Source organism: Moschus berezovskii, chromosome 6 (assembly GCF_049115385.1).
Source record: "Moschus berezovskii isolate FMDL1 chromosome 6, NW_MosBer_1.0, whole genome shotgun sequence".
NCBI lineage: Eukaryota > Metazoa > Chordata > Mammalia > Artiodactyla > Moschidae > Moschus > Moschus berezovskii.
This window is the reverse complement of record NC_142465.1, coordinates 61375314-61392911: the sequence shown is the minus strand read 5'-3', so window position 1 is coordinate 61392911 and position 17598 is coordinate 61375314. Positions and strand designations below refer to the sequence as shown.

The window sequence follows — 17598 nt, the reverse complement described above, 5'->3', positions numbered from 1 at the left end:
ATTTCCAAGAGGCTGTGCTCAGTGTCACCACTGTTCCAGCATTTAATCCATAAAGCAGCCCTGTGAGACACACAAAATTCTCACCCGCATCTTACCCATGAGAAAACAGGCTCAGAGAGGTTGAAGAGCTGGCCCAAAGTCACACAACCCATGAAGTGCAGTGGAGACAGTGCAGTGCAGCCCCTCCCTGCAGGCCCAGCCCCCCTCTCCCTCACCCGGCTTTCAGGATGAAGGCACCAGGGTTGAGGCTTGATGTGGTCAGTAGGGCAGGCACCCTGTCCTGCTGAGTGAGTGAGAAGGTTGGGGGAGGAGGCTGTGCATTCAAGATCAAAAGGACGAGGGTCAGGGAGGGCTGCCTGGTGTGACTCTGGGATGAAGAGCAGAGTCCCTTATCTCCTCTGAGCCCGGCTGGCCCAGCGTCGGGTTCCTTGGAGGAGAGGAGCGGGAGATAAGGACCAGCCCTGATGGGTCATCAGTCAGGGCAGACACGTCCTGGGGTGTGTCCGAGGACCCGGAGCAGGACATTCCCTACCGCACCCCACCCCCAAATCACACCCGCATCGGGAGAGATAGAGGAAAGCCCCCCCATCCCCCGCCCCAGAGAGCGGCAAAAGGCTGGGACCCCACCGTGGCTCAAGAAGAGGCTGGGAAATAGAGATCAGAGAGAAAGACGCGACCATGATGGAGGGGTGCTCCTAGAGAGAGGAGATGACCACCCACGCAGTGGGTGCAGGGATCCGAACCCTGGTCCCAAGGGTGCCTGGGAAGCAGGGGGACAGAGGAACGGAAAGGACCTGCCTCCTGGAGCCTGACCCTGATCCTGTCCCCTGCTCCCCCCTCCCCCCACCAGACCAATGCTCTCTGAACAACGGTGGCTGCAGCCACAACTGCTCCGTGGCACCTGGTGAAGGCATCGTGTGCTCATGCCCTCTGGGCATGGAGCTGGGGCCTGACAACCACACCTGCCAGATCCAGAGCTACTGCGCCAAGCATCTCAAGTGCAGCCAGAAATGCGACCAGAACAAGTTCAGCGTGAAGTGCTCCTGCTATGAGGGCTGGGTGCTGGAGCCAGACGGCGAGAGCTGCCGCAGCCTGGGTGAGAGGCGGTCCGACCGAGGCGGGGGAACCGGGCCGGGGGCGGGGAGGGGGGGGTGGGGGTTGGGAGGCGGGGCGGCGGCTGAACTGCAGGGGGAGGCTGAGGTTTCCATCTGGGCCCAGTGCCAGGGCCCACGGAGACCCTGTCTGCGCCTGGACAGGGTGGCTCGGGGGCAAGAAGTGACCCCATCACACCCCTCCCTAGACCCCTTCAAGCCGTTCATCATCTTCTCCAACCGCCACGAGATCCGGCGCATCGACCTCCACAAAGGGGACTACAGCGTGCTGGTTCCCGGCCTGCGCAACACCATCGCCCTGGACTTCCACCTCAGCCAGAGCGCCCTCTACTGGACCGACGTGGTGGAGGATAAGATCTACCGCGGGAAGCTGCTGGACAACGGAGGTGACCCCCGCCTGCCCCTAGACCGACGCCGACACGGGGCCCAAGGGCACCCCAGACCCGGCCCTTGGGCTCTCAGATCCACGGGACCAGATGCAGGCTGCCTGGAGCAGAGGCCCTGAGTTCCCCTATCCCCCACACTCTTGTTAATTGGGTTAGATTTTGCTGTGGGTCTCAGTGCCTGACGCCCGGTAATTATCGTCAGCAGAGCTGCCAGCCTGATAATTAACAAAATGATCAGCCTTTCTTTGGAATGGCCAGAATTGCAGGCTTGCAAGAAAAAAGCCTTTTAGGGGTGGGGTACCTGAACCCTGCCTTCTGTCCCGCGGTGGCCTGACCCATCACAGACTTGCTTCTTTAGTAACGCTCATTCCTGAGCCCCTGCCACACACTCCAGGCCCAGGGGAAATAGCAGGGAGCCAAACAAGACAGAATGTCTGCCCTCATGGAGCCTACACGTTAATGGGAACATCAGAGATAAACCCAGGGAGTGAGAGCAGCACAGACTGTGACAGAGGGATTAGGACTATGGATAAGGAGAAAGGGGGCAGGGTGGGGCAGGAGATGGGGGGGGCATTTAAACTGGAGGGTCATGGGAAGCCCCCTGAGAAGCTGACATCTGAGCAGAGACTTGAAAGAGGAGTTTACTAGAGGAGTTGGTATTGTCGTAGAGAAAAATGTGAAGTGTTAGTTGCTCAGTTGTGTCCGACTCTGTGTGACCCTATAGACTGTAGCCCGCCAGGCTCCTCTCTCCATGGAATTCTCGAGGCAAGAACACTGGAGTGGGTTTCCATGCCCTTCTCCAGGGGATCTTCCCAACCTAGGGACTGAACCCTGATCTCTTGCATTGCAGGCAGATTCTTTACCATCTGAGCCACCAGAGAAGCCCATAGAGAAAACCTGGAACCATCTCAAATGTCCATCAACTAGGAGATGGTTAAGTAGACTATAAAAATGTTCACATTATGTAACAGTTTATAAATTATTTTATATATATTTATAAATTATTTTTATATAATATTATATATTATTTTATATATATATATATATATAGGGTTTCCCTGGTGGCCCAGACAGTAAAGAATCTGGCTGCAGTGCAGGAGACCCGGGTTCAATCCCTGGGTTGGGAAGATCCCTGGAGGAGGGCATGGAAACTCACTCCAGTATTCTTGCTTGGGGAATCCCATGGACAGAGGAGCCTGGTGGGCTACAGTCCATAGGGTCGAAAAGAGTTGGACATGACTGAAGTGACTTAGCATTCAGCACAGTATATGTGTGTGTGTATATTCATGGGGTCGCGGAGAGTCGGACACGACTGAGCAACTGAACTGAACTGAACTGATATACATATATATATATAAGGGTCGAAAAGAGTTGGACATGACTGAAGTGACTTAGCATTCAGCACAGTATATGTGTGTGTGTATATTCATGGGGTCGCGGAGAGTCGGACACGACTGAGCAACTGAACTGAACTGAACTGATATACATATATATATATAACCATAGAAAGACCTCTAGGACCATCTGTGGAGTAACTTCTAGAAAATTCTGTCTGCTTCCCCAAAGCCCCCACCCTCTGCTCTGACCTCCTCCCAGGAGTTGGCCCTTCAGAAAGTGACAGGCAGAAGATAGTTGCCACTTCCCCTTCTTCAGGGTTCTAGAAGCCAGACTTCTGTTGACCTCCTGGGACAGGGGGCCTGGGTGAGGCGAGTGGGGGTTCTGGGAAGCTCTGTTGAATCCAGGGCACACCAGAGGTGTTCACAGAGGTCTCAAGGTTGGGGTGGGCCATCCAGGATTCCTAGCATGTATCATGAGCTCACCCCCAGCCCCAAGTGAGTCTAACTTCCTGCGACCTCTCTTCTTCAGCCCTGACCAGTTTCGAGGTGGTGATTCAGTACGGCCTGGCCACACCCGAGGGCCTGGCTGTAGACTGGATTGCGGGCAATATCTACTGGGTGGAGAGTAACCTGGACCAGATTGAGGTGGCCAAGCTGGATGGGACCCTCCGAACCACGCTGCTGGCCGGCGACATCGAGCACCCCAGGGCGATTGCACTGGATCCCCGGGATGGGTGAGGGCCCTGCCCAGACCTGTTCTGGCCCCATGACTCCCCTGAAGGGGCCAGGCACACCCATCTCCCCAGTGCTCCTTGCCTCCTCCACCCTTCACCAAGGATCCTCCTGCAACCCCTCCCCCAGGCCTCGACCTTGGCCCTCCTGACCCCCTCCCCACTCCCCCAGGATCTTATTTTGGACGGACTGGGATGCCAGCCTGCCCCGCATCGAGGCAGCGTCCATGAGTGGGGCCGGGCGCCGCACCATCCACCGGGAGACAGGCTCTGGAGGCTGGCCCAACGGGCTCACTGTGGACTATCTGGAGAAGCGCATCCTATGGATCGACGCCAGGTCAGCACCTGCACCTCCCGGGAGCCCTGTCCTCCCCGCCCCCTGGGGACAGGGTGGGGCCGAGGGTCCCAGGACCCAGTAGCCACAGGCATGGTGAGAAGGCCAGGATGGAAGTAGAGCTGGAGCCGGAGCCATATGGACAAGAGCCCAGGAAGAGTACTGAGCAGGGGGCGAGGCTGGGCTGGGAAGGAGGTGCAGATACAGGAGGCAGGGCTGCCGCCCGCACCGGGCTGGGTGCAGCACCATGCTTGCTCAGACATCTGTAAGCTCTACTTGAGGGGGCAGGATTTTTGTCAGTTGATGTCCCTGAAGGGGGCATCTTTTTCTAAACTTCACCCCAGCCCTGTGTGCTGGGGAGAGTGAAGGGGCAGGGGAACTGGGGTCAGAGCTGGGGTCCCAGCCCTTGAGCCATGTGTTTCTTGCTCCATGGGGTGCCGAGGGCCAAGGCTGGGAAGGTGGGAACCCCGGGCCACGTGCCCCGAGGTCTCAGGTTCCCGCTGGCTCCTCACTCTGCCCCGAACCACGCTCTCAGGTCAGACGCCATTTACTCTGCCCGTTACGACGGCTCCGGTCACATGGAGGTGCTTCGGGGACACGAGTTCCTGTCGCACCCGTTTGCAGTGACGCTGTACGGAGGCGAGGTGTACTGGACGGACTGGCGGACAAACACACTGGCCAAGGCCAACAAGTGGACGGGCCACAATGTCACCGTGGTCCAGAGGACCAACACGCAGCCCTTTGACCTGCAGGTGTACCACCCCTCCCGGCAGCCCATGGGTAAGGGGCCAGACAGGACAGCCCCCTCCACAGAAGCCTCGCAGAGAGCAGGGCTCTGTACTGGGGCTGTGGCAGCGACACTGGGACAGGAGGCGGTGTGGGCCAGGGGAGCAAGGCCAGTAGGGTCACCGAATGGTCTGGATTTCCCCTCCCCGCCAGCTCCCAACCCCTGTGAGGCCAACGGGGGCCGGGGCCCCTGCTCCCACCTGTGTCTCATCGATTACAACCGGACTGTTTCCTGCGCCTGCCCGCACCTCATGAAGCTCCACAAGGATAACACCACCTGCTATGGTAGGGCCCCCCCAGAGCCAGGGGGACACCGAGGCTGACGGGGCGGAGGGTCGGGCTACCCCAGCTCCAGGTTCTGAGCAAAGTAGGCCATCTCAGCTGGGAGGGGCCTGACAGGAGAGGCTCCAGAGACAGCCGCTGTCAGAAAAGACTGGCTCCCCGACCAGTCATGCCCAGGGGGTCTCCCTGATCACCAAGGGCCAGCAGCAGATAGAAGGAACCAGGAGAGTCTGGGTGGGTGGGAGGCGTGGAGGCAGGGGGCTGCCCTCAGTGACCTGCCCTGTGCCCGCAGAGTTTAAGAAGTTCCTGCTGTATGCACGTCAGATGGAGATCCGGGGTGTGGATCTGGACGCCCCCTACTACAACTACATCATCTCCTTCACGGTGCCGGACATCGACAACGTCACGGTGCTGGACTACGATGCCCGCGAGCAGCGCGTTTACTGGTCCGATGTGCGGACCCAGGCCATCAAGCGGGCCTTCATCAACGGCACTGGCGTGGAGACAGTCGTCTCTGCAGGTTCTGTCTGGCCCCCACCCCCTGGCTCCCTGGGTCCTGTTGTCCCTTCTCCGAATCCTCTCTCTGGAGTGTTTCCATCCCCAGGTCGTGATCCCTGTTCCTCCAGAAACCAGGCTGGCCCCCTCCCCTCGAGCCCCCTGACCTGTGTCCTGCAAACACCCAACCACAGCTCCCCACTGTGTCCCCAGATTTGCCAAATGCCCACGGGCTGGCTGTCGACTGGGTGTCCCGAAACCTGTTCTGGACAAGCTATGACACCAACAAGAAGCAGATCAACGTGGCCCGGCTGGACGGCTCCTTCAAGAATGCGGTAGTGCAGGGCCTGGAGCAGCCCCACGGGCTGGTCGTCCACCCTCTGCGTGGGTATGTCCTGCGGGGCCCCAGGTTGAGGGGCACGGGGTGTGGGGCAGGAGAAGAGGACTCTGATTGTCCCCCCTCCCTGGTGCCCCTAGGAAACTCTACTGGACGGATGGTGACAACATCAGCATGGCCAACATGGACGGCAGCAACCGCACCCTGCTCTTCAGTGGCCAGAGGGGCCCTGTGGGTACGAGTCCCTCCTGCTGCTCTGCAGCCCTTCCTCCCCTAATTCCTCCAGCCGGAGATGCTCTCAGGTCCCCCCACCATTGCCCCTCTGCTCTCAGAGATTCCTCCCTATCACTCCTCCGTCTCCCTGAGCTCCCAGCTTAGTCCTATTCTCAGCACCCTACCCCTAAACCACACACATACTCTGTGCCCATCCCCAGAGGTGAGATGGACCCCAGCCACTCACTCGGGCTCCTGGCCCCCAGCCCTGGTGGGTGCTGGGCTCTCTGGCCGTGACACCCCTCTTCTTCCAGGCCTCGCAATCGACTTCCCTGAGGGCAAACTCTACTGGATCAGCTCCAAGAACCACACCATCAACCGCTGCAACCTGGATGGGAGCGGGCTAGAGGTCATCGATGCCATGCGGAACCAGCTGGGCAAGGCCACCGCCCTGGCCATCATGGGTGAGGGCCGGTGGCCTGGGAGCTAGGGGCTGGAGCAGAGCAGGCAGGGCCAGGGAGACAGGGCTGGCCTGGAGTGGGGCCTTTCCGGGGGTCTCATCCCCTCCTGCCTCCCCAGGGGACAAGCTGTGGTGGGCAGATCAGGTGTCAGAGAAGATGGGCACGTGCACCAAGGCTGACGGCTCGGGGTCCGCGGTCCTGCGGAACAGCACCACGCTGGTGATGCACATGAAGGTCTACGATGAGAGCGTCCAGCTGGGTGAGGCAGGGCAAGGGCAGGGCCAGTGGGCCGGGGTCAGAGGCCAGGGCCGTGCCAGGAGGAGCCCTGAGCAAGCGAGGGGAATGAAACGGGTTAGGCTCTGCTCACCACCCTTGGGGCCCCTCTTCCACAAGGGCCAGGGGCCCTGCAGGACTGGAGACCTGAGCTCTGGGTAGGGGTGGTGACCCCCACAAGGTCTGGGGTCAAGGGGTGACCATCCTGTCCCAAGGCATGCTCAAGCCTGACGCCTAGGTCCTGAGGAGAACTGGTAACCCTTTCTCTGTGCCTCCCACTCGCCCCCAGACCACGAGGGCACCAATCCCTGCAGCGTCAACAACGGCGACTGCTCGCAGCTCTGCCTGCCCACGTCCGAGACGACCCGCTCCTGCATGTGCACAGCCGGCTACAGCCTCCGAAGCGGCCAGCAGGCCTGCGAGGGTCAGTGCCCCTGCCTCTGCTCCCCTCCCCTTGACCCCGATCCCCAGCCTGACTCGTCTTCCTCTGCAGCCCACCTTCCTCTTTGCAGCTTGGGCACAGGACGAGTGCATCGTGTATTAAGTGCCTTCTGGGTTAGATGCTTGGTCAGCGTCCACTGTGCTGGTTGCTATGGGGGAGGCGGGGGACAGAAGTCCCTGTCCCTGTGCTCAGCAGGCTTAACCAGAGGTGGGGGAGGGGAGACGAGAAGTGGCTCTGACTTCAGTAGGATTTTGGAGAAATAGACGTCGGAGGGGACGCCAGGGTCACTTCATGCAAGAACTGTGCTAGGCACAGGATTTGAGTCTGTGGTTTGAAGGAGAAGGGACAACGTGCCAGGCGAGGGGTCCAGAGCAATAGGGGGATGGGTGCAAGACCCTGAGGTGCCAGCCCGAGTGGCGTGCAGGGTGTGGGGTTCATGGGTGAGGCTGTGGGGCAGGCGGGGTTCTGCAGGTTCTCAGCCAGGAGCGCCTGGAAAGTGGCATTTGAGGCAAATTAACCTGGCGGCAGAGAGCCGGCTGAATGGGGGAGGGAGAGACCAAGGCAGTTAGACCAGTTGGGAGGCTGTTAGCCTGGGCTGGGGCTCAGCAGCGGAGTTGAAGAGAAGGGATGAAACTCAGAGCTGTTTCACAAGAACTTGCTGACTGATTTACGAGCCCGCCCCAGGACAGCATTTCCCAAAGTGCACTCCTAGGAACCTCCCTCTTTGATGTGGTCGATGTTACAGAAAGAAACACTGGGTTGAACTAAGTTTAAGTGGATTTTTTTTTTTTTTGCTGCAGAACTTCTCAGAGCCTTGCATATGCTCATCTGCTCTGAGAATTTTCCGTGGGGAGACTCTTAAGTGTTTGGGGTCTCCCCACACTCGACCATGAATCCTTTTTTTCAGGGAGCCTGAGCAACCAGGGCCCATGAGGGAGATTCAGTTGAGGATGTGCTTTGCAAGGGGATAAAGGCAGGGGGAAATTCTAGGGTGCATGGATAGTGGCGCCTTGTTAGAAATGGGGAACTGGGAAGGGGGCCAGCTCAGGAGCCAGGTGCCAGAGATCCAAGGATGTGACACAGACCAGACAGATGAGGACAAAGAGGAAACTAGGGTGGAAATCTAGATTTGGGAATCAGTCCTATTGTCTCATCTAAACCTCTCCAGATTCTCCCTAACACCTTTAGGGTTGGTAAAGGGTTGAGTGGAATGAGGCAGAACTTTTTGGTGCAGCGAAAGCCTGGTCTCTGCTGCCCTCTAGTGGTCACTGAGGGGTCTCACAGGTGTTCCCTGGAGCCGGCCAGGGGACTTGACCTCCCGTCCCCGCCAGGCCCCATGCTAGGGTGTGTGGAGAGAGGGGAGGTGTGATGGGTGGGAGGAGGTATCAAAAGGGTTTGTGGGTGACAGAGCCAAGCTTAAGGGATGTCAGCGAGGCCCATGCCCAGTGTCCTTGTGTTTCAGGTGTGGGCTCCTTTCTCCTGTACTCTGTGCATGAGGGGATCCGGGGAATCCCGCTGGATCCCAACGACAAGTCAGACGCCCTGGTCCCAGTGTCGGGGACCTCTCTGGCTGTCGGCATTGACTTCCATGCTGGTGAGCCATGGTGGCAGGAGGGGGTGGGACATGGCCTTCCCTTCGCGGTGAAGTGTTCTGGGGGTCCCGGGAGAGGTTGCCTGACTGCAGCTGCCCTGCCCCGCTATACCATCCCAAGCTGCTGGTCTCCCCAGCTCTCAGACACCCCCTTCTGATTTTGACCGCTCCACCTCGTCCCCTGCCTCGGTGAGCATCCCCACATTGGCTCCTCTGCCCCCAGAGAATGACACCATTTACTGGGTGGACATGGGCCTGAGCACCATCAGCCGAGCCAAGCGGGACCAGACGTGGCGCGAGGATGTGGTGACCAACGGCATTGGCCGCGTGGAGGGCATTGCGGTGGACTGGATCGCAGGTGAGCTCCGGGAGGGCTGCGGGGCTGCAGGCGAGGCAGCAGGCTGGGGGAGTGGGGTCTCAGAAGGAGGGGGTCTGCGGAGAAGGGGTAGGCAGGAACGGATGGGGAGAAGCGGGGGTCTCAGAAGCCTGGAGGGGACGAGGTACACGAGTCCCCACACGCCCCCCTGAGCACCCCGCCTTCCTCCCTCCTCAGGCAACATTTACTGGACGGACCAGGGTTTTGATGTCATCGAAGTTGCCCGGCTCAATGGCTCTTTCCGCTACGTGGTCATCTCCCAGGGTCTGGACAAGCCCCGGGCGATCACTGTCCACCCAGAGAAGGGGTGAGGAGCGGGGTGGGCTGACCAGTCCCCACTGCTGGCTCTGGTCTAGTCCAGGCCCTCTGGCCACAGGCCCATTCTCCTCCGGGCTCTGGGGACTGACCGCCTCTTCCACCTTCACCCCAGGTACTTGTTCTGGACTGAGTGGGGCCAGTACCCACGGATTGAGCGGTCTCGGCTGGATGGCACTGAGCGAGTGGTGCTGGTTAATGTTAGCATCAGCTGGCCCAACGGCATCTCCGTGGACTATCAGGTTTGGAAGCAGGCTCAGCCCTGGGGCCAAAGAGGTAGAACCCGCACTCTGCGGGGAGGGGCAGTTCCGCTTAACCTGTGCCCTGCACCCCATTGAATCTCATGTGACATGCCCATTGGTGGGAAGATATGGACCCAGAAGTCATGGGGTCCTCTGGCCCAGGCCCCATGCAGAGTAGGGTTCCACCACCCAGGAGGTGGTCAGGGAAGTCACTCAGAAGTGGGCACCAGAGGGAGGCCAGCAGAGCCGCAGGTCAGAGAGTGGAAGGGTGTAGAGCCAGGAGGGAAGAGACAGTGAGGCAGGAGTGAGAGCTGCCCCATGCCGCCTGGGGCGTGGACTGACAGTGAGGTGGGCGCCTCTGCTGCAGGATGGGAAACTATACTGGTGCGACGCCCGGACGGACAAAATCGAGCGGATCGACCTGGAGACGGGCGAGGACCGCGAGGTGGTGCTGTCCAGCAACAACATGGACATGTTCTCAGTGTCCGTGTTTGAGGAGTTCATCTACTGGAGTGACAGGTGGGCTTCTGTCTTGGCCTTCCTCTGGGCCATCTGTCCCCTCCCCCTCAGCCCTAGCTGACAACCTCCTCATGGCCCCTTGCTTCCCCGCAGGACTCACGCCAATGGCTCCATCAAGCGCGGGAGCAAGGACAATGCCACCGACTCGGTGCCCCTGCGAACAGGCATCGGCGTCCAACTCAAAGACATCAAAGTCTTCAACCGGGACCGGCAGAAAGGCGAGGCTGGGGCTCTGGGCTGGGCAAGAGAGGGCCTGGGGGAGAAGTTAGTCTACAGGGCAACTTCCAGGAGAGCATGATGAGAGAGACCCAGGGGTGGTGAGGAGAGGCTGAAGGGGTTGAGTGCCAGGGCCTGGAGAGTTGTCTGAAGTGGGGACGTGGAGGCGGAGCAGGGCACCAACCAGAGTTTCCACCTCAGCCGAGAGGACAGGGGCAGCCAGCTGGCCCTGCCCACCATGACCTCTGCTCCCCCACCCCCAGGAACCAATGTGTGTGCTGTGGACAACGGCGGGTGCCAGCAGCTGTGCCTGTACCAGGGCAACGGGCAGCGGGCCTGCGCCTGCGCCCACGGGATGCTGGCTGAGGACGGGGCATCGTGTCGTGAGTACGCGGGCTACCTGCTCTACTCGGAGCGCACGATCCTCAAGAGTGTCCACCTGTCAGACGAGCGCAACCTCAACGCGCCAGTGCAGCCCTTCGAGGACCCCGAGCACATGAAGAACGTCATCGCTCTGGCCTTCGACTACCGAGCGGGCACCTCCCCGGGCACCCCCAACCGCATCTTCTTCAGCGACATCCACTTTGGGAACATCCAGCAGATCAATGACGACGGTTCGGGCAGGACCACCATTGTGGAGAGTGAGCCCAGGCTTCCTTTCTTCCAGGAATTGGGGGGCGGGGGTGTGGGTAGTGCTGGGAGGGTCGGCCCAGATTCAGGGCAGGGACGCCGCGGACACCAGCCAACCCACCCCTGCCCCAGATCTGAGTCCCACCTGCTTTGGCGCCCCTGACAAACAGCCAGTGAATCACACTGAGTGTTGCTGAAAGTCTCTCCCGTTGGAGTCAGAGTTGGTCCCCTCCGGGCCTTGTTATGCCCACAAGGTGGCCAGAATAAGCCGAAGCTCGCCCATGTATGTCTGGTTGCTCGTAGAACAGGCAGAGACCAGGTGGGTTCAACCCCAGACACAGGATTTTAGTCACTTGGGCAAGTTTTCTGTGCTCTCACAGCCTCAGATTTCTCATCTGTGCAAAGAGACAGGGTGACCTGAGACGTCAGGTGGGAGAGCTTAGCGGGGCGTAAGGCCACGTCGTGTGCGCTCTCTGAAGGGAGAGGGCCTAGAGCTTCATTCCCAGACAGCCTTTATGCTCCTTGGAAAGTTCTACTCTTTTCCATTAGTTTGCTCTGCTCTGGGCTGGATGCCCCCGGTCCTTTGCCTCATTCACTTGTTCATACATTTGTCGTTCCTGTCCGTAAAGACCTGCCAAGCGCGTTACTAGGTGCTAGGCAGACAGTGGTGATAAAAACAGACCTGTCCTTTCAACCTCCTTGGTCATTTTCTGCCTCACAGAGTCCCGTCCCCACATCTGTCTGAAAATGCAGTGTCCAAAGCTGAACTCGATACTCTGTAATCGCAGCTTATCTGGAGAGCCTGGCAGAGCTGTCATCTTCCTCCAGGCCATTGTTCAGGCTACAATAGTTCTATTAATGCAGCCTTCTGGCAGCCACATCACCAGACAGCTTGAAGCCGCTGAAACCCCTGAGTCTGTCTCTCTTAAACTAAGTTCTGCCGCGTCTCTCTCATCACGCTATCGGTTCTTTAACCTGAGCTTCAGGTGTCTACCAGTCAATCCAGTTCAGGGTCCAGAAGTTGGAGGCTCCCCAGTACAGCCCACGTGGGAGCTGATTTACTGAAATCCAGTTTGCACCCAACTTGGCAGAACTCTGGCTCCAGGGAGGTGTAACCGCAGCATAAAGCCAAATCTAGCCAGCGGTGGGGAGACACCGGAAGAAGGGTTGGGGGATGGACCATGGATCGTTTGGGTGGGAAATAGAGGAGTGCCGGAGGGCCTGGGGGCACTGAGGGCCGCCCCACACACCCACTCCCCAGCTCCCACACTTCCCCCGTGTGCAGGCGAGTGGGTGCCCCTGTGCTCCGTTCTCTGGCCCTGTCCTGATCCATCGCTGCTCATGTCTCCCTGCAGACGTGGGCTCTGTGGAAGGCCTGGCCTATCACCGGGGCTGGGACACACTCTACTGGACAAGCTACACCACATCCACCATCACCCGCCACACAGTGGACCAGACCCGCCCAGGGGCCTTTGAGCGTGAGACGGTCATCACCATGTCTGGAGACGATCACCCCAGGGCCTTTGTGCTGGACGAGTGCCAGAAGTGAGTGGGGGCCCAGGGTGTGGGAATGGGTGGGCACAGGGGGGCAGAAACTGTCCCCAGACAGATTGGGACAGGGGATGCAGGAGAGGGAAGGTCTTGCTCTAACCTGGGCTCAGCCACTTTCTTGCTGTGAGACCTGGGACCAGCTGCGGGACCTCTCTGAGCTTCAGTTTCCTCGTCTGTAATATAAGGATAGTGCCATCTCAGACGCCTCATCAAGGAGAGGGTGAGAGGGCTGTGGCGGGCTCTCTGGCTTGGTGATTAACTGAATCTTGATTCGTTCATCAGAGGGCCATGCTCAAGGCACACAGCAGGTCCTCCGTATTTCTTGGTCTCCAAGTTTCAAGCAAAGTTTGTTCACCAAACATCTGTTGTGTGGAAGCCTCAAGCTGGGCCCATTCCAGCCACCGAACTGGAGAGAGAACTCACTGGTGGGAAACGAATGACAGCACAGGGCCGGGTGTGATGACAGAGAAGCATGACAGGGGTGGTGGGTTGGCACAGGGCCTGCAAGTGGAAAAGCCAGAGAAGAGAGGCCTGGGTAGGGCAGAGCTTTGAGCAAGAGTGGGAGGAGGGAGGCCTCCAGGCAGGGGAGGAGCCTTACTCACGCCCAGCCCAGCTGAGGCTCTGTGACCCAGGACTTGGGGGGCATGCAAGGGGGCCGAGGGGGTAGGCCTGAGGAAGCACAGGAGTCTGCGCTGAGGTTGCACGTGGAGTTTGGGAGGAAGCCCCCTGGATGGTTCACACCGCCAGCCTCCACCCACTCCACCCTCCTGCAGGGACAGCTCCGCCCCACCGTCACCTTGGCACTCTTGGCCCACATGTGAGCAAACCTTTTTGCCCCTAAATTCTGTAGCTCTTGGAATGTTTTCCCAAAGTTTTACTAGGAAACTAAGGGACAAACAAAACCCCAAAGCATCTACTTAGAAACAGTGAGTGCACTGAACCTAGATTCCTTGCCCTGATGTAACTCACGCCTGGCCCCTGCCTGGCCTGCTGACCAGTTCGAGGGCCCTTCCCGCCTCAGTCCTGTCCTGCGTGTACATGGCTTATGACAGAGACCCCGTCTTCCCTGCCGTGACCCTTGGCAACTTCACCTGCCAGAGGCTAGTCCCAGGGCTCATCTGTCCTGGAAGGGCCATGCTCGGGTCCCCGCCTGCCTCCCATCTTCGATGCAGAGCCCACTAAGTTCCTTTGCTGTGAGCCCAGGGGATGAAGCCCTCCACTCAACAAATGGATTTTTTGTCTGTTTTAATTTTTATTTGGCTCCGCCAGGTCTTAGTTGAAGCACACAGGATCTTCGATTTTTGTTGCAGCACTCAGGATCTTTTTTTCTTTAATTGCAGCATATGGGATCTAGTTTCCTGACCAGGGATTGAACCCAGGCCCCCTGCCTGGGGAACACAGAGTCTTAGTCACTGGACTGTCAGGGAAGTCCCAGCAAATGGTTTTTGAGAACCAGTGCTGTGCTGAGGATCTGGCAGGGAGCAGGGTTGGGTCAGCCATGCGCCGCTGGCGTATTTGATGTCTGTCCTGATGAGGCCGCGGGGAGCTCCGCAAGTAGGTGACGAGGACCTGACCCAGGCTGGAAATCAGGGAACGTGTCCTCAAGTAGGCAGTGCATGAGCCAGGTCTGAAAGATAGCAGGGTGAACTGAAGCTAGGCAGAACACAGGAGAAAGGGCTGAACTGTGTGGGAGAGGGCCTCCCTTGGCCAGAATGAGTGAACGCGTTGGAGGAGCGTGAGGGAGCCAGCGTGGACCCAGATGGAGGGGGCAGAGCCGCTCCCGGTCAGGTGACCGCAGTCCTGGGAGCACGGATCAACCTGCCACGTGCAGCAGTTTGTCGTGACAAGAGGGAAGCACTTCCCAGCATGAAGTGAGCCAGACTGTACTTGAGGGTGTAGGCGTCCCTGGTGGGAAGGAAGATGACTCTAGCAACTGTCCTGGGACACCCGTTTTCTCTGGGGGAGGCCAGTAGGACACGCCTCCATCCGCTCCCATCCTGATTCCAAGAACCAGAACCCCGCCCCTTCCCCTGAGAGGAAGCCTTTCAAACCAGAGCATTATCCTCATGGGCTCAGGGGCAGTCAGCCTCCCTAATGAAAAACCTCTTACCTGAGCATAGTGGCAGGGTGGAGAGACTGGGTCGGGGGTGGGGGTTGTTAAAAAGAGTGAGAGCTGGAGAGGTTTGAGGAGACAAGTCTGGCTGCCGAGGACAGCTCTGCGGCCAGAACGGACAAGGGATGAGGGACCCAGGCCTGGGGTGGAGGGAAGCAGAGAGCAGGTCCTGTGAGGGAACTGAAGGGGTATAGCTTTGGTGTTATTCAGTCGCTCAGTCGTATCCGACTCTTTGTGACCCAGCCATGGACTGCAGCACGCCAGGCTTCCCTGTCATTCACTATCTCCTGGAGTTTGTTCAAGCTCATGTCCACTGAGTTGGTGATGCCATCTCGTTCTCTGTCATCCCCTTCTCCTCCTGCCTTCAATCTTTCCCAACATCAGGGTCTTTTCCAGTGAGTCAGCTCTTTGCATCAGGTGACCAAAGTATTGGAGTTTCAGCTTCAACATCAGTCCTGCAAGTGAATATTCAGGACTGACTTCCTTTCGGAATGACTGATTTTCTTGCAATTCAAGTGGCTTTGATGTAGCTCATGCTCAGTCGCTTCAGTCATGTCTGAATCTTTGCAACCCCGTGGACTGTAGCTTGGGGAGACACAGGCTCCTCTGTCCATAGGATTCTCCAGGCAAGAATACTGGAGTGCATTGCCATGCCCTCCTCCAGGGAATCTTCCTGACACAGGGATCGAACCCGGGTCTCATGTCTGCTGCATTGGCAGGCAGGTTCTTTATCACTAGCGCCTCCTGGGAAGCCCTGGTGTGGCTCAGTGCTTCTCAAACTCCAGGGTGGGTGAGGGTGGCCTGGGGAGCACTGGAAGGTCTGGTTCCTCAGTCTCCCTCCTTCCTAAGTGAATGTGAATCTGGGACAAAGACCTAGGAATCACCATCCACCGCAGGTGGTCAGAGGACCATAGTGTCACACCCAGTGTAGTGCCTGAGCATCCCTGAGGTCTTCCATACCCATCTCTAGGACCTTACCACCACCACCACCACCCCCAGAGAAGCAAAGCATGGCTGACCATTCCCATCACCTCCTAAACTGAGAGGAAACCGAGGATCAGAGGGACCAAGAGAAAAAGAAAAAAGGAGAGGCCAAGAGGCATGTTCAAGGTCAGAGCTAGTAAGCGGCAGAGCTGGGACTCAGATCCCAAATGTACACAGGCCTTAAGTTATGGAGAAGGTGATTCTCAGGAACTTGGTGGTAAAACCCACGTGTCCCTAGGACCTGGGACACACTGGACACCCAAGGGTCTTCAGGATGCCAGGAGAAGAGAAAAACGAAGAAAAAAAAATAATAGAAAATCCTCACATAGCACACAGACTGTCGCTTAATCCTCAAATCATTCCACAGAGCAGATGGTATTAATAGTACTATTCATTCCTATTTCATAGAGCAGAAAAATGAGTTGCAGAGGGGTTAAGTAGCTTGCTAAGGTTCCCAGCAGCCAGGGTCAGAATCCCAGAGCCCGCTGTCTCAGAAGAGGCAGGCGTGGACACAGAAGCACACACTAATGCTGTCTGAGCAGCCGTCCTTCCCAGGCGCTAGGGCTTCGTTGGCTTTGGTGGCCTGAGGCTGCCTGTGGTGCCGGGGCCTAGTTCACATGCTGGCGGGCCTCTGGGTCTGGCCTGTCTGCATGCCCTGGCCTGGGCTCACCGCAGCAGCTCCCTGGCTTTGGGTCCTGATCTCTGTGGCCTCTCTCCCCTCAGCCTGATGTTCTGGACCAACTGGAACGAGCAGCACCCCAGCATCATGCGGGCAGCCCTGTCAGGGGCCAACGTCCTGACTCTCATCGAGAAGGACATCCGCACCCCCAACGGCCTGGCCATCGACCACCGAGCTGAGAAGCTCTACTTCTCCGACGCCACCCTGGACAAGATCGAGCGGTGCGAGTATGACGGCTCCCATCGCTACGTGAGTCTCCAGGGCAAGCGGGATGGGCAGCAGGAGGGGGCTGACACCGGGAGACTGCCGGGCAGCCAGGGAGGACACTGCCCAGGCGCAGAGCAGGAGAAAGGGAGGCCGCCCGGTGGAGCAGGAAGAGCCGGGAGGACAGTGAGGCATCCTGACCTCGGCACTTAGCATCCTCGACCTTCCTGGTCTGGCTTCCTCGGCAGCTGAATGAGGGAGGTGTTCGCAGTCCTCTGCAGATCCTCCGCTTGTGTGACTCTGTCTAGGGAGCCAGGCCGCTGGTCCCCGGAGCAGCTGCAGGGGGTGGAGGCAGAGGTGAGAGCCATACCTCTGACAATGCTGAGGGTGTCTCCACAGGTCATCCTGAAGTCGGAGCCTGTCCACCCCTTCGGGTTGGCCGTGTACGGGGAACACATCTTCTGGACTGACTGGGTGCGGCGGGCCGTGCAGCGAGCCAACAAGTACGTGGGTAGCGACATGAAGCTGCTGCGCGTGGACATCCCCCAGCAGCCCATGGGCATCATCGCCGTGGCCAATGACACCAACAGCTGTGAGTGGGGCCGCTGCCACCAGCCTTGCCCACCTGCCCACTGTGCCAGCATGCAAACACGTACACACACACACACACACGTACTCAACTAGACCAACCCACGTCTCTGGACGCACCCACATGGTGTATTCATTCCTCCCACACAGAACCACACAGACCCGCTGGAACCCGACCCCGTGCCTATCCCAGGCACTGCCTGCTCCACCGTCTGCGTGCGTGGGCACAGATGTGGTCCCACACTGGCTTGACACCGAGGGTCCCCCACCCAGATCTGCAGTTTTCTCAGCCTCTCACACATTCTTCACACACGCCCTGGGGTTCCCGCCACATACATGACCTCAGGGCTCCTTAGATTTCAGTTTCCCCAGTGTACAGCTCAGAATGCCAGTCAGCCCAC

The 17598-nt window shown here is 58.6% G+C and overlaps 1 protein-coding gene across 2 annotated transcripts in view; it reads left to right on the top strand.

The window, feature by feature from the left end:
* Positions 1 to 17598, top strand: part of LRP1 (LDL receptor related protein 1) — an 81858-nt gene that overhangs the window by 44545 nt on the left and 19715 nt on the right. For both annotated transcript variants that reach the window (XM_055395344.2, XM_055395343.2), the window contains exons 23-44: positions 851 to 1096; positions 1301 to 1498; positions 3365 to 3569; positions 3739 to 3903; positions 4436 to 4680; positions 4840 to 4971; positions 5261 to 5488; positions 5677 to 5851; positions 5941 to 6035; positions 6328 to 6477; positions 6593 to 6733; positions 7037 to 7171; positions 8652 to 8783; positions 9004 to 9138; positions 9334 to 9463; positions 9587 to 9713; positions 10081 to 10232; positions 10326 to 10450; positions 10712 to 11089; positions 12434 to 12623; positions 16450 to 16654; positions 17009 to 17201. In XM_055395344.2, coding sequence (XP_055251319.2) covers positions 851 to 1096; positions 1301 to 1498; positions 3365 to 3569; positions 3739 to 3903; positions 4436 to 4680; positions 4840 to 4971; positions 5261 to 5488; positions 5677 to 5851; positions 5941 to 6035; positions 6328 to 6477; positions 6593 to 6733; positions 7037 to 7171; positions 8652 to 8783; positions 9004 to 9138; positions 9334 to 9463; positions 9587 to 9713; positions 10081 to 10232; positions 10326 to 10450; positions 10712 to 11089; positions 12434 to 12623; positions 16450 to 16654; positions 17009 to 17201 — 3882 coding nt within the window. The remainder of the gene's footprint in view (positions 1 to 850; positions 1097 to 1300; positions 1499 to 3364; positions 3570 to 3738; positions 3904 to 4435; positions 4681 to 4839; positions 4972 to 5260; positions 5489 to 5676; positions 5852 to 5940; positions 6036 to 6327; positions 6478 to 6592; positions 6734 to 7036; positions 7172 to 8651; positions 8784 to 9003; positions 9139 to 9333; positions 9464 to 9586; positions 9714 to 10080; positions 10233 to 10325; positions 10451 to 10711; positions 11090 to 12433; positions 12624 to 16449; positions 16655 to 17008; positions 17202 to 17598) is intronic.